This window comes from Physella acuta, unplaced genomic scaffold, assembly GCF_028476545.2.
Source record: "Physella acuta isolate Inbredline_101_S28 unplaced genomic scaffold, ASM2847654v3 ptg001046l, whole genome shotgun sequence".
Lineage (NCBI taxonomy): Eukaryota > Metazoa > Mollusca > Gastropoda > Physidae > Physella > Physella acuta.
This window is the reverse complement of record NW_026732563.1, coordinates 102,169-118,730: the sequence shown is the minus strand read 5'-3', so window position 1 is coordinate 118,730 and position 16,562 is coordinate 102,169. Positions and strand designations below refer to the sequence as shown.

The 16,562-nt window shown below is 34.9% G+C and overlaps 1 protein-coding gene across 1 annotated transcript; it reads left to right on the top strand.

Annotated features, from left to right (window-relative positions):
- The first annotated feature begins 6,480 nt into the window (after window positions 1–6,480).
- On the top strand, window positions 6,481–16,480 carry LOC131955001 (serine/threonine-protein kinase PLK4). The gene is made up of 17 exons (XM_059318877.1): window positions 6,481–6,615; window positions 7,469–7,564; window positions 7,685–7,780; window positions 8,549–8,776; window positions 9,009–9,097; window positions 9,385–9,617; window positions 9,826–9,881; window positions 10,006–10,512; window positions 11,273–11,431; window positions 11,520–11,624; window positions 12,088–12,224; window positions 12,729–12,838; window positions 13,033–13,166; window positions 13,316–13,407; window positions 13,498–13,600; window positions 13,796–14,091; window positions 14,837–16,480. Exons 1-17 carry the CDS (start codon window positions 6,565–6,567, stop codon window positions 14,952–14,954), a joined length of 2,610 nt encoding a protein of 869 aa, XP_059174860.1. The 5' UTR covers window positions 6,481–6,564; the 3' UTR covers window positions 14,955–16,480.
- The last annotated feature ends 82 nt before the right edge of the window (window positions 16,481–16,562 follow it).

Sequence of the window (16,562 nt, the reverse complement as noted above, 5' to 3'; positions counted from 1 at the left end):
CAAAGTGCCGCACCGGGTAACACCCGACCTAAGCGACTTCCTTGATGTGGTCAGCACTATGCCCATCAGCCATTCCTTTTCCTAACTTGAGTTGGGTACCCATCAGAGCTAGGTGGACTCAATTCAGGGATGTTCTGCGGACTTAAACCCTGATTCAAAATCGAGACTTTCGGGTTATCGGTCTGCGCTCTACTGCTAGACCACGCCATCCCCACAATGATGTGCCGAACCTTTTTTTATGATTATTTTTCTACTGGGTATTCAAATAAAAATAGAACAAAATTTGTGGATGATATGTAAATTATTGTATAAAATGTTTATGTATTAAGAAGATAAAAGTGATGTTATTATCATTATAAATTAACAATAAGTTTTTTAAAGTTTATAAATATGTTACTAAAAATGCACCACCCAAATTTTACAATTCTCAAGAAGTAAATCAAAATATTTCCATCGGAACATTTTTGTTACTTTTTTCTGTAACTTTATTTCTGTAATTTTTTTCCCCAATTAAATGTTTTCCTTGTGACTTTTTTCTAGCAACAAACATACTTTTTTTCGGTAATCTTTTTGCCTGTGTTTTTTTCCGTTTACATTAAAAAGCACCAAATAACCGAAAATGCTGCGAATTAACAGATTTGATACAATCCACTATTTAACATAACATTATTGATTGAATTGGTACAAAATAAAATCAACAAATTGTCTTTTATTTAATTGGCTCAACACTCTCCTTTAAAAAAAACAAGTTAATAAAAAGTCTAGTGACAATTTAAGCGCAATTTCCTTAAGTTATCCATAACAATTTTAAATCGAGATAAATCATATATTCAGCAAATAAATAATGCAACACTAGTAGTTTTAATAATTCAAAACAAAATAGAAAAAATATTTATTAACGAGATTGACAAAAAAATGAATTTTTATCCTCCACGAAGCTTGATTTGCATGACGATCGGCTTGTGATCGGTAAAATATGCCACGTAGATGCGGCAGGAAAGCTTATAACTGTAGTGTATTATGTATAATGTAATTTTTTTTAAAATTTGTGACCGAACGAAAGGATATTTTTGAAAACTTTCTTCGGCAATATTGTTCTAAATTATGGCAGAAATCGATTGGTAAATGTTTCAAGTCGCTAAGTGGGCCAAAAACTGCATTTTTTCGAGGTTTTTTGGCTTTCACGGGAAATCCAAGAAGGAATTCCGGGAATTTTTTGGCCCAGAATCATCCTCGGAACTTGCTTAACATATTTGCTTTTGGAACTAGTCCTCGATATTGCTTCGTTGAGGAGGAGATACGACTTAAAGCTGCGGACACACATCCATCCATCCACCCAGAAATAACGAATTAATAATCGCAATTGTCAGTATGGAAATTGCGCTAAAAACCGGTTATTTCCCTTTCCTGCATAGATATACACCTTTTGCTTCTAGATCTTACTGCTTTACTAAAAGGCTGATCTGAAGTTTAAACGCTTGTTCTTAATAACCAAAATCGCCTGCCAAGCTATCAAAAATATGTTTGTAATGTTGGTGTAATGAAAATAATTGATTTTTATATTTACAAATGTTGAAATGTGCTGTAGCACTAACCTTCATGTCATCGCCAGTTGACTGATATTGGGCAGTTGCTGAAATCAAAATAATAAATAAAATTGGCATTAGGCTATTGACTATCGATAGTACCATTGCTATCAAAGCATCAGGGTTGTACCGTACGGTCCTAGGTTGTACTATGATTCAGAGACTCAACACTGTTAAGGGACATCAAAATAGAAAAATTTCCATTTGGTCATGTCAGTGTTTCATTCAGATATTTTCTCCACTAGGGTGTGTGTGTGGGGGGGGGGGGGGGGCTTGAAACTTTTGGGACAATGGTTAAAGTAAGCCTATACGTTTTTTTTTTAAATTTCAATATAATTTTTTTTTCTTTTTCGCCAAGAAGACCGTGGACATGCTCCGGAAAGAGAGGGGGGGGGGCGCTAAGACACCTCCTCCCCCCCCCCCCCCCCCGGAGAGATACCAGAAAGACAGTCTGTGTTCTTCATATATTTAGTTTAGTTGGTGAGCTTCGAATTTTCTGCGGTCGACGAAACCCAAGAGCGTACACCGAGCAAATGACTGACGGGACGACACAAAATAAAACGTGTTATATCACAAATAAGATTTATGATCTATCGCTTGCTTCCTATTCGTTATTGAATGGAATGTTTTTGAAGCTAGTTTTGAAAAACCATAATATTTAGCATGGATGTCCACTAGGGGGGGGGAGGTGGTACGTTCAAAGTGGACTCATTGATGGCGGGGGGTGGGGGGGGGGTAGTAGTTCGTTCAGACACGACTTCACGTTTTTTGCGATGATTCAAAATATTTTTTGAGGATATTACAGATAGGTATCATAAGTTTGTGCAACAGAAATTGGGCTATATTGTAAAGTAAAACAGACAGTTCGTGGTAAAATACCATTATAGAAGACAGCAGTGGCGTAGCGAGGTCGGGTGTCACCCGGTGCGGCACTTAATGGTGTCACCCCCCCCCCCCCCCAGAGGCGTAGCGACCCTTCCCGGGGACAAACTTTCAAATTTTCGATTTGCACCTCCCCCCCCTCAAACTTTCGATTTGCACCCCCCCTCAAGTTTTTCTCTATATATTTTGCTATTTTTTTGCCTTGGTGTCACCCCCCTAAATGGTGTCACCCGGTGCGGTCCGCACCCCCCGCCCCCCTCGCTACGCCCCTGGAATACAGTTAGACACAAATGCCCACTTTCATAATTTATGGTATTGGTCATAATTTGAATGGATCTCGAAAAGCCTGCAGAAAAGGAAATGGACATTCATGAGCCAGTTTTATCTATTATATCTATAGATCTATATGTGTAAGCGAATTTATGTATGTGTATCTGTGGGTTGGTCTTTTATGTACTACTTCACCGTTCCTCCGATCGCCATGAAACTTGGAAAGTTGTTAACAACACTCCTGGGGAGGTTTCTGTCGTAAATAAAATGTAAATATTAGCTCGCAATGGGTCCATATCGGAGCCCAAAATCTTTTGAAATCTAAAAGGAAGTAACCAAGCTTATATTATTTGACAAAAAAAAAATAATTGAAAAAATAAATTCGGTTGTTTCCCTTTGTCCATTAAAATACACCGCTTAACAAAAACTAAAATTTATTAAGGGCTGGATTTGTTTCACTGCTTCATTTTACTCGGGGGAGTGGGGGGAGGGGGGGCTAAGTTAAATATTATCAGAGGCGTAGCGAGGGGGAAGCGGGGGGGGGGGGGGTGGACCGCACCGGGTGACACCATTCAGGGGGGTGACACCAAGGCAAAAATAGCAAAATATATAGAGAAAAATAAAATTTGAGGGGGGGGGGGTGCAAATCGAAAGTTTGAGGGAGGTGCAAATCGAAAATTTGACCCCGGGAAAAGTCGCTATGCCTCTGGGGGGTGACACCATTAAGTGCCGCAGCGGGTGACGCCCGACCTCGCTACGCCACTGAATATTATATATATACAAGTGCGAGATGCCTGAAAGAAGGTAGAGTGTGTTGGCGACCCGACTTACTCCGCGGCTATCTAAGCACATGATTTACCCTCGTCCTACTTCGCCTTCCTTTGCCGATTTTGCTATATAGTACTGTAATGTATTATGTATAATTTAATTTTTTTTAAATTTTGTGACCGAACGAAAGGATATTTTTGAAAACTTTCTTCGGCAATATTGTTCTAAATTATGACAGGAATCGATTGGTAAATGTTTCAAGTAGCTAAGTGGTCTGGTTGCCGAGATATGGGCCAAAAACTGCATTTTTTCGAGGTTTTTTGGCTTTTCCGGGAAATCCAGGAAGGAATTCCGGGAATTTTTTGGCCCACTATCATCCTCGGAACTTGCTTAACATTTTTGCTTTGAAACTAGTCCTCGATATTGCTTCGTTGAGGAGGAGATACGACTTAAAGCTGCGGACATCTATCCATCCATCCATACAGAAATGACGGGTTAATAAACGCAATTCTCCAGAATGGAAATTGCGCTAAAAATCAAGATTTTTGCAAATTTCGACGTTTTACAGCTCCCTGAGTCGGAAAAACATAGTTTTGCAATCTTGTCCGTATGTCTCTCTGTGTGTGTGTAAACACTATAACTTGAGTACCGTTACAGCTAGGTTGATGAAATTTCATATATAAGTATTATATCAAAATCGTAGATCCGTAACAACTTTTGAGCGATTTCCGATAACCGGAAGTGGAACTTTTTCTACTTTGAATTTTTCAAAAGCCTATAACTTGAGTACTATTTCAGATAAATAAATGAAATTTCACGTGTAAGTAAAAGATCTAATTCTCTGCCTTTTATCAAATTTTGAGTAATTTCTGTTGATTGGAAGTAGTAATTTTCGCTATTTCCGATTTCTAAAAAAATGTGAATTTATTAAGTACTAATAATATCCTGCACCATTATGCACATTTTATTTGGCGTTCCCTTGTTGTGCAATTCTTTTTTCTACGAGATTTTATTCTATTTTAAAACGTTCAAGTATTTAAAATGGATTAAAATCATGTCTATATCCCGAGTTGCCATCCCCTGTTGTTTCATAAAAGAATGTTCGAGAAAGTTTAGGGGAGATCACTCCCGGTTTATTAAAAATTGTATGTGCATTCAAAAGTTTATTCTTAAAAACTAAAAAAAAAAAACTTTTGGCTAGCACTTAATCTCGCGGTAACCACTTTTTGTTATTAAATACGTTGTCAGAGATGAATGTAAGCCTTATATGTTTGGAGATAATTTTGAACGAATCTTTTGCAATGGGAGTGGGTGAAAGTTAAGTAAAAGCTTAAAAGAAAGTTAGCATTTATCCAGGTAATGCTAGGGGTCAATACACAAACATGTGCATCTCGCTTTATAAAACGATTTACATTCCCCATCCCCCAAAAATAATCACTAAGCAGAGTTTCTTCCAGGCATCTCTTCGGTGGGGGGGGGGGGGGGAGAGGGGGCTCTGCCCCGAAGAAAGTCTACCGCCCCCCCCCCCCCCCCCCCCCCGAACGAGATGGGTTTTATATAGTAAACATACACTTTTACTAGTATCCGTCCCCCCGAAAATGTTGACCCCCCCCCGAAAATGTCAAGTGCCCCCCCCCCCCCCCGGAGAAAAAAGTCTGGAAGAAACACTGTCACTAAGTATATAGCCTACACGGGATGTTTTGATCACATTTCATTGTAATTTACTAAGAAAGATATTTAAACAAAAACCGCGAAATTACTGCAACACAAATCAGTTTGTACCATTATTTTTTTAAATCTTAAGTCCAAACTCCCCTACCCCTAGGAGTGTTAGGAGTCGTATATGGACAACCCTTTGTCTCTGTTGCTTCGGGTGACTGTGAAGTTTGAGCTTTTCTCATGAGAAAGTGAACTCCAGAGGTTCTTCGTTTTCGTACATGTATTGTTAGGGGGAATTTACATGACGCAAGGCTACTAGCTTATGTTCTTGCTTTTTGTCCACTGATCTTATGGCTCTAGGTAAAGTCTTTCCCATTTGCAACAACACAGGAAGGCTATTTCAAGAATTTCTGCCTCCATAGAGCGACCATTCATCATGAAACTTTGATTGGCTGACAATCTACACATTTTTAAAGACCGAATTAAGACATAGAATATAGATTTAAAATTGGACATATACTTTTTTTTCCACTATGTAGTGCTTTTATTAGCCACGCAATTGTAACAGAATCTCCAGCACCCATGAGTGGCGGGCATATTTCTTCCATTAAAAATAAATTGCCAACTTTCCGAGCCGCACATTTATGTGTGATAAGGTTGGGGGTGCAAGATGCAGCTGCCGCCCTATGATGAAGAGGGGATGCACAGTAGAGAAACATAATCTTTGATTTGACTTTCCAGTTATTATATTTACATTTATTATCCAATCAACAAGTTGTTTTTGCATTTAGCTTTAAATACCTTATTTGTACTTAAATATTACGACCTATTGAACAGGGAAACTATTTCGAGGCTTACACCGTAGAGATATTCCGGACAAAATAAATAATGACCAGCAAAATATTTTATGAGCTAAATGTTATTTAAATATCTTTGTATTGTATTTTATTTTCAAATAGCAAAATAGCATTTTAAAACTATATAAAATCAATCTTACAAATTATTTACAAAATAGATTTTATTTAGTGCGGTCCTAAACTTGTTTTGATGCGGCGCGTTCTTTGAAAATATGGCATTGAAAGTAAATTGTATGTGGCGATGTATTGAAAATGCTGCACTATTCACTGTCGTATAATAAAGGAGTCGTATTATTCATATTACAAATATACAATTGAATTTTTAAAAATCCACTCAACACAAAAATGAATGGATTATCGGAGAGAATCGAGGTAAATTGTAGCTTAATCATTTCAGAATTAAAAAAAAAATGTCGGACTGGTCAGGGGGAGGTAACTTATCAATAAAAACAAGCTTAAACATGTTATTGAACAAAAATGGCTTGTTGACATTAGTTACAAATTTATGGTTCAAAGATGTTGGGATATTTTAGAATAACAAAATGACAGAGGACATTTATTTAAAACAAGAAAAGGATTCCTTATCTTTGGATGTAAGTACGTTTTTTAGTACATTCAACATAAAAGAAATTGTGATCATGGCGAAGACTAGTGGAGCCTGGAGAGTTACTGTACTGTGTCTGATACTGAAGGCCTAGCCTGCTCAATAGTACTATTAATAAAATTATTATTTGTAGATCTACTAGTCAATAGTAAACTGAAAAATTATGTTTATTATATATCAAACTGTTTACTGTGCAAACCCTGAGTCAGTCACTGACTAGTTTTAATTAGGCAGATTCTAGTCGGAATAAGATACGCATGCGATACGCATGCGCAATGGAGAGAAACTACAACTTGCCTTAGCTGCAATGTTTTCGATGGTACTGCGCATGCGAGTGTTTACAACCGCAGAACCCTAACACCAACCCTAATCCTATCCTTAACCCTATCCCTAATCCTAGCCCTAATCCTATCCCTAACCCTAGCCCTAATCCTCCCTAACCCTATCCCTCATTCTAGCCCTAACCCTAGCCATAGGTCACTGCGCATGCGCAGAACTATCTTTTGCCGACTAAATGGAGACGTTGGGGAGAAAAATCTTCTTCCGAGTAGACACTTCGTTTTAATTATTAGGCTATTAATATTATTAGGTCACTTTAGGCAGGGCTTTAGGCGTGACTTTAGGTCTTAGGACCTTAGGATAATAGGCCATTATACTAGGCCGTAGGCCCTGTATAATTATTAAGCCTATTTTAATGTGCTCTGAAATCCTCTTGTAAAATTTTAATTTTTTTATTTTAAATAATTTCAAGCATTGTATCTTTTTATGTTATGGAAGTAAATGGCAGAGTATATATTTATATTTTGGAATTGCTTTTATCTCTTTTTGGTATTGTATTTCAGGACTACCAAGTTCTCAACCTTCTTGGAAAAGGAGGATTCGCCTGTGTCTACAGGGCACGATCCATTAGAACTGGAATGGAAGTAGCAATTAAAATGGTGACTACAATTTCACATTTAAAAAAAAATTATAATAACCGTTAAACTGATTTCTTTATAAAATTACTTCAGCTTCCCAACAATTGCAAATCATACAGATTTTATTTCTTTGCTTACTAGATTGACAAAAAGCAGATGAAAGCAGCAGACTTCATCAATCGAGTTAAAAAAGAGGTTGAGATTCATTCCAGACTCAAGCATCCATCTGTATTAGAGGTATGAACTGGCAAACAATTTTTTCTAATGGAAATTATTTTCCTATTGAAAAAAGAAAAAATAAATAAAATGTTAATTATAGCTGTGTTTTTGCTTTTAACTTTTATAATTCATACTTTTCTTTTCTTGTCAACATTATTTGATGCTAATTTTGTGTATAGCATACCAATAATTAACATTGCTTTTGTATACTTCTTTGGCCCACCCAAACAGCATTCACATAGAGTAAATTGATAATAGAAATTTGTCCATGTTTTAAAAAATGTTCTGTTTGTATTTCAGCGTTTCTTGTCAACATTATTTTATGCTAATTTTGTGTATAGCATACCAATAATTAACATTGCTTTTGTATACCTCTTTGGCCCATCCAAACAGCATTCACATAGAGTAAATTGATAATAGAAATTTGTCCATGTTTTAAAAAATGTTCTGTTTGTATTTCAGCGTTTCTTGTCAACATTATTTTATGCTAATTTTGTGTATAGCATACCAATAATTAACATTGCTTTTGTATACCTCTTTGGCCCATCCAAACAGCATTCACATAGAGTAAATTGATAATAGAAATTTGTCCATGTTTTAAAAAATGTTCTGTTTGTATTTCAGCGTTTCTTGTCAACATTATTTTATGCTAATTTTGTGTATAGCATACCAATAATTAACATTGCTTTTGTATACCTCTTTGGCCCACCCAAACAGCATTCACATAGAGTAAATTGATAATAGAAATTTGTCCATGTTTTAAAAAATGTTCTGTTTGTATTTCAGCTGTATAACTTTTTTGAAGACGCTAACTATGTATACCTAGTGCTTGAAATGTGTCATAACGGTGAGCTCCAGCGCTACCTTCATTCTAACGGGACAGCTTTTTCTGAGGAGGAAGCAAGAAAGTTTATGCGACAGATAGTTGAAGGAATAATGTACCTTCACTCCCATGGAATAGTTCATAGAGATCTGTCCCTATCTAATATTTTACTGACTAAAGATATGAATTTGGTATGTAGTAGTTTAATATTCTCATCTTTTATTTATGTTACGGGTCAGTTGTAATTCTAGATTATTCTATCTTATTCTTATCTATCATTTACTAAGATTACATTAGTGCGCCGAAGATTAACTAAGCAATAAACTTCAGTAACCAGTTATCTCATTGCTGCAACATCCAGTTATCTCATTAAGCATTGCTGCAACATGTTGTGTATTTGAGTGACTTTTTGAAAACTTACAGAAAATTGCAGACTTTGGATTGGCAACCCAACTACAGAGCCCTGGGGAGAGACACTTCACCATGTGCGGGACACCAAATTATATTTCACCGTGAGTAGTTATTGGAGAACAAAAATTTCTAGCTTCATAAAAATCTGACAGTTTATTTTAATGTCAAAATACTGGTGGAAAATGTGTCCTCATTTTTGTTCATACTTAAAGGTTTTGAGAAGTATCTAATTCTATCTGCAGAAGATGTTCAGAATATAGAAAGTTTTGTTAGCTTGTTGTGATTTTTAAGATTGTGTAATTTGTCAATACTGTTTTAAAATTAAAACAATCATTTGAGTTAAATTTAAAGTATAAATTTTATACCTTGTTTGGTTTTGATTCTTCAGGGAAATTGCCATGCGCCAGTCCCATGGCTTGGAGGCAGATGTTTGGTCTCTAGGCTGCATGCTGTACACGTTTCTAGTTGGCAGAGCGCCATTTGACTCTGAAGCTGTTAAGAGCACCCTCAAGCTTGTTGTTCAGATAGACTACAGTTTCCCTGACGGCATTAGCCCTGCTGCTAAAGATCTCATACAAGCTCTCCTGCGGAAAAATCCAAAAGATCGGATACAGCTTAGAGGTTGGAGTTAGCTAGATGGTTAACTAGTTTATTGTGATTTTTTTTTTAAATTATAGGTAGATTAAATGCAGTTTGAGTCATGACATTTCAATTGATTTATTCCTGGTAGCAAGTATTTTATTTTTTTAAAATTTTTGTGGGGTTGTTGAAAATATTATATTTAAATGTAAAAAGTAGCTGCTATAATATTTTTTTCTTTCATTAACAGAGATTCTAGCTCATCCTTTTATGACCTGTAAAAATACAACACAGAAATTCTCACAGGTAATTTGGTTTTCTGTAGTGTTGCATTCAGAAAACATTTAGAATATCATGCAAGTTAAGTGCTTGAAAGTAATCTGCTTTTAATACAGCTTTTTTTTTTTTATTTTTATTTCCATAATTGCAGATACCTGATATGTCAATGGACAGTGGGCGCGGCACTATTGCATCAACAAAATACAGCACTTCAAATAACACATACAATAGCAGTCGAAACCAGCCTCAACCCTTTTCTCACAAACCACATCAGCCAAACTCTTCTCAAATCCTTGAAAACATATATTCAATTACAACTGAAAGAAGCTGTGGTGGCCAACCTCCCCCTCCACTTCTTCCCATCGCTCCAGCTCGGCCCCATCGACCACATCACAGCCAAGACTCTGTTCTGTCGGGGCAGAGTGAGTCAGACTTCAGCCTTAATGCCACCAAAAAAGTTCTCACCTTTGACTGTGAATCTCAAGGCAGCAGCTTGCATGAATACAGACCTTACCATCAGCAAAACACTCAGACTCAGGAGTTCACCTCAAAGGTCCAAAACTACCTCAGCCAAATGTGCGTCACTGACACTGGGAAAAGTGAGCAAGCTCAGAACTCTTCACCACCTGTATATATCCATGAAGGACAGCCTGTTCAAGTAAGATTAATGTTCTTACATCCATTGAACAAAATATTCTGTTTTCTGCATTGAGATTTTACTGATACAATTTACTGTGCAATATCCAGTTTATGTATTTTAATCTCTGACAACACCTAATCTCTCACTGAGAAATGAGCATGTTTTTTAAAATGTATAGCGTCATAAAAGATACTTTAGTACAGTATTACTGTGAAAGGCTTAGTAGCTAAAGTATAAGAATGTTTGGTCACCACAGTGCCATCTCAATCTTGTCAGATGCCCTGAAAAATTTGAGATCAGAAACAAAACTGTTATGACCAAGTGATGTTTAGTAAAGCTCCCTTTCAAAACTGATGGTTATGGGGCCAGTGAAGTAGGTTCACCTGTCTCTGTGACCTCGACATATGAAGGGATAATGTGGTCAGCACTATGATCCGCCGACTTTACTTTCCCTAACATGAGTTAGGTACCCATCAGAGCAAGGGACGTTCTTCTGACTTGGACCCGGATTTGACCCGAGACCTCGGGTTAGCAGCCTAGCGCTCTACCGCTTAGGCCATGCCATCCCACTAGTGTTTAATTTAAGGCACTGGCAATCATTTTCTTTCACAGTTTGAAAATATCTAGTGTGTTGTCAAACATCTTGATTTGCTGTTGATTCATAAAATTACTTTACCAGAGACCAATGTTTGGATCACTGTGTATGTTCAAATGCTAGATTTGATTTTATCAATTTAGTTAAAGATTTTACTAATCACCACCTGATTTCACCATTTAGTTTTCCAGTCCTGCTGTGGAAGAGAAAAGCATCAGGATCACAGAGAAAGAGGTCCAGCAGTGTGTAGAGAGAGTGAACCAAGATGAAACAAGGCTACCTCTGTCTCCAATCATTACAGACAGACTGTGTGCCTTTCGCCAGCAGTCTAAAAATATTGTGGTGAGTTTCAAAAAGTTTTAATGCTGTATGTTTCTCAGCAGTTGTATATTGTAATCTGTTTTTTATTGCGTATTTTTTGCTATTTTAGTCACACATCATGGCTAATGGAGATGTTTGCTTAGAACGTATTAAGAAGAAAGGACAGGAGACTCTAGTCATGGAAGTATTATACATTTCAGATAAAGGGCAACAGGTAAATGATCCACTTTTTAAAAATTAAATTAAATGAAGTCCATTTGCTGTCCATTTTTTTGCAATTTTTAAATACTTGTTTTGATTAGTCAATATTACAATGAATTTTTTTTTTTTATAATAAGAGCTTAAAGAAATATTTTCTGTTTTTATTTAACTGTCTAAAATCATTCACTAGAGTTTATCATCAGTGTTGTGGTTATGATGATTTATTCAAATTAACTAGGCAATAAAAATCAGCCAGATTGACTTGTTTTAGAAGATCTTTAGCTTTTAATGTCTGTTTAAAAATGTGTGTTGTAGTCAGCTGTACTATTCTGTCAGAAAGTGAACATTATTTCATTTATTGTCCTTATCTTTGTCTTTAACTGTTAGAAAATGTGATAAAAGTGTGTGTTGTAGTTAGCTGTAGTCTTCTGTCAGAAAATGAACAATATTTTATTTATTGTTTGCCATTTGAGCAGGTTAAAGTATATAAACCTGGCGGAACTAAAGGTATGCCTGTCTCAGACAATCCTGCCCCTCCCCCTGATAGATGTAAAACATACACACTGTCTAATCTTCCAGAGAGATACATAGAAAAGTATCAATATGCACAAAGGTAATTGCAACTATTCAAGCTAATAAAGTAATAGAATGTAAATTATAAATAACAATAATTGAAGAAATTTAAATAATAAACAATGGTTAACATATTTTTCGAATGTTGAGTATATAAGCATTACTGCAAATGTTAAATGGTTTATTTTAATGTCGTTTTAGGTTTCTATTTAAAAAATGATTGAACTATTCATAGGAAAAATCATAACTAGTCTTGAATACAAACATTTTATATTCTTCTTGTTGTAATTAGTTGGGAAAGACCAGACCAGTTTTTGATCATAAACACAATTAATCCTTCTTACTTATTTTTTTAAATTAAAAAATGTAATGCGCAATTAGTAAATACTTTTTCAAAATAGCCAGAATTCTTTTTTTTAAACTATCATTTCTGAGGCCATATTACATTTAAATGATCATGGTCTGTCCTGACTAATGAACACGTATAGCTACTGTTTCTGTCATCAGTCCACCTATTTCTATAAGATTTTAAATTTTCCTCCAGATTTGTGAAACTTGTTAGAGCTAAAACTAACAAGGTCACACTGTATACAGACCTAGCAAAGTGCACTCTAATGGAAACTAATGTGGATTTCACGGTGGAGTTTTATGATGGTTAGTTCTAATGTTTTTATTTGTTTAGTACTCCTTAACTATAGAAAATGTGATGTAAACATTTCAAATGAACGTTAAGTGTTGATCTATAAAATATTACTTTATAATATTCATTTACCCACAACTTTATTATGCATATAAAAGATTGTGTTCAAAAACTAATTTTTTTTTTTTTCACTTTGAACATCCATCAGGAACAAAGTTTACCTCTGGTTCTAGAGGTGTCAAGATTATAGAGAGAAATGGAACTTTCCTTAGCCTTGACTCTGCTGAAATCAACCCCAGGTTAAGTCCTGAGACTAATCATGTACTAGAGTTTGCCAAACAGGTCAGATCTTATTTCATCATAGTCCACAAAAATTGTCATAGACTAATAAACCATTACAATTTATTACTCATTCATTAAATAACTGTTTGAATATATACTGTTCTTTTATAACTACTCTTATACTAATGTTCAATTTTTTTTTTATGTAGTGTCATAAGCAGTGTGTTCTGATTGATCAAGCAATAACAGCTCTCCAGTCGTCTAACTTAGGCTTTAACTTGTTCCCTATAATTGTTGGCAGGTAAAATATCACATTTATCATGTCAGGCTTGCTCTAGAAATAATTTTTTTTCTTGTAACAAATGCAAAGTTTTTGAATATTTTTCTACAGGCGTCCTGCTGGGAAAAAAAATAGAAGTCATCCCAGTGATCCCTCAAGTGATGTTAGCTCACCCACTGGTAGTAACACTAACATATCACTGATCAAACCTGAGGTATGATTTTGTTAATTCATCAACTTATAAATTGATTTAATACTGCTTGACCATTATCTGCTTAGTTAATTTAATTGTTCTTTTTATCAGCAAACATGTGACATGATTTTTTTAAATCATTTGACTTTAAAATGTATTCAATACTGTTTTAGAATTAGCTGTGTGGTTAATTAAATTTTCTTTTAATGCTAGCAGATGACCTTTGACGGGACGATCCTCAACTCAACTGTCAATCAAACATGCGACAGCACCTCTAGACCTCGGGTCAAGCCCCCATCATCAGTGGCCTCCTCATCTGGGAGTAGTGGAGCCAGCATGTCCGCGTCCAGCGCCACCAAACAGCTGTATCAGCTGTTTGTGCCGGACATCGGCTGGGCCTCAAAGACTGTCAGTGGGGAAATTTGGGTCAGGTTTCTAGATGGTACACAGATGGGGATCAAAGCTTCGGCGAAAAATGTCGTTTATGTGGACACCACAGGAAAGAGTTTCAAGTGAGTTTTTTGTGCATAACAATTTTTTTAGTCATGTATTACAGAATATTTGATCTCACAAAAAAGTCAAAGATAAAAAACTTTATTCAAACACTTTAACTAGCGTTGTATCTCTATTAATTCACATGGTTTTAAAAGCTTTCATACAAAACTTGAAATTTATATCTTTGTGCTTGAGCACTATTCTAATATTAGCAAATAGGTAGTGAATAGAGAATTATTCGCAACCATTTTATACAAGTGTTGTATCAACTTTTTAAGGTCTAGTTGTCTGGGGTATTTGATAGTTGGGGCATTAACATGCTAGACTATCTATTTACTTGTTTGTCTGCTAGTTGGGGTATTCACATGCTAGACTATCTAGTGATGTATTTACTTATTGTCTGTTTGCTTGTTTGGGTATTTACTTATTTAGTTTTAAGCCTGGTAAATCCTTGTTCCCTGTGTATGATCCAAGATGTTGTTAATTATTTTTAAAAGTCCATTTTCAATCTTCAGCTTATAGACTATTTTTAACTGTTATTTTTTTTTAATTTGTTGGATTAGTTGGGTTTTATTTCATTGTGCTTCTTCATCCTAGATTCCTGATGCGTTGTTAATAGTTCAATGTGTGTAGATTTTTGCTCTTTATTCTTATCTAGGGCAGTACATTCTTCATGTTTCCACTTAAGCCACTAGGATTAACGAATCCTGTGTAACCACTAACACACAGAACTTTAATCTTATTATTTTTGCTTACTTGCAGTTACAGCCAGTCTGAATATTTGCCTGATCATGTGAAAGCTAAGCTCAGCAAGATGCCATTGGTGCTACAGGCCATCACAAGGCATGATGAGAAAGGTCTTGGTTCCCCGGTCCCTTGACACTCCACACAAACATGCTTTGGTCACTGTTACTGTTTTTTTAATGCATTTATAGAAACATTTCTTGTTGAGCTTCTCAAGTCTTGATTGTGATATTAATTAACTTTTGTAAATGAAAAGTATTTATTTTTTTTAATGTCAGTTATTTAAAATAAAACACTACAATTCATCAGTTTTTATCCAGTTTTATTTAACTTTTTACAAGTACTGAATTAAATATTTTAAATTTTTATAAGCTAATAAACCATGACCCATACACCAAATCTGAATGATTTATAAATCCCATTTTAAAATAAAAAGTTGATATGAAAACCTTTTAACCATAGAGTGAAAAGGTAAGTTTATTTTAATTGTTACTCTAATTACAGCTCTGTTCCTACAAATTCTGTTGATCTGTTAAAGCCTATCACTGCCTATCTCACAAGTGATGCAGTGACATCACGTACTTGCGTTACACTATTGTGAATTTTGTATATAATTGTATATTGGACATGGTGCCTTCCCATTGTTTGTTAGCCCACAATGGCAGCTCTTGTACAGTTTGTAGCTAGAACTCTTGTGTTCAAGTTATTTTTTTAATCTAATAAAATAGCTTTTGTTTCATTAAATTTTTTTGTACAAAATTCTTCAAACACCCATTGATACCAATACCATCATTTTCTTGAAAAAGGGAAGATTGTTTAAACTTTGGTTCCTGTAAGATTTTACACAATTGAAAAGCAGTTTTGTAAAACTTGTTAGGTAAATTTTTAAAATGTTGAAATATGAGGATTTAAAAAAATTATGTATGAATTACAACTTCCAGTTGTTTTTTTAAGCTAGCAAAATTGTTACTTCAACCTCATGTATAACTCCATTTTGCACACCCTCGTTTATTCCAAAAAATCTTCGACTACTTTTCAGTATCAACTCATACTAATGTAGATACAAATCTTTCTCATTTTTTACTCTTTGGAAAATAGCTCTTCAATTATGTCAATATTTGTTTATGGACAAAATATTTTTTAATTTGCTGGAATGTGTGTTGATTTGGGAGTGCTAGAAATTTAATGATACAAGAAAAGGAAATAAGTAATTGTGATTAACTTGAGGCCTGGGTGTTTAAGTCATCTTGTATTGCTTTTTTTAAATAATTGTTCTAATAATTAATAGAAACTACTATTTTTAGTAGGCTAATTTAAAACAGCAGGCATTGTTTGATATCTATAAAGGTTAGTCAGTTGGCATTGAAATAGTCAGAAACCACCATAAATATGTCAATGAAAATTTTCATTAAAATAACAATAAAATTTACTAAGAAAAGGATATGAAACTAATTAAAACATTTTGTGTTAATTTACATGCACTTATGATGCTTAGTATTCACTTTAGAAGACATTTTTTATAGAATAGAATTTGTACATTAATTTTTTAAATGCGTTTACATAGGACAAATTTATATATTGCAACCCAATGTTGTTCTGTTTTCTGCAACTCTCGGATTTTATGGTGCTTCGATTGCATGCATTTCAATATTTAATGTTAATAAAGGTAAAAAAAATGAAATAGTTTGATGACTTTTTTATTTTCATTTGTAATATTCTAGTTAAATTTTAGATACTTTAGTTA

What these genes read in the sequence shown, in the direction of transcription:
- LOC131955001 (XM_059318877.1), top strand. Translation starts at nt 6,565, where the DNA reads ATGACAGAGGACATTTATTTAAAACAAGAAAAGGATTCCTTATCTTTG. An exon ending in AGCATCCATCTGTATTAGAG is followed by an intron (nt 7,781 to 8,548) that starts GTATGAACTGGC and finishes TTTGTATTTCAG; the next exon opens with CTGTATAACTTTTTTGAAGA. An exon ending in ACACCAAATTATATTTCACC is followed by an intron (nt 9,098 to 9,384) that starts GTGAGTAGTTAT and finishes TTGATTCTTCAG; the next exon opens with GGAAATTGCCATGCGCCAGT.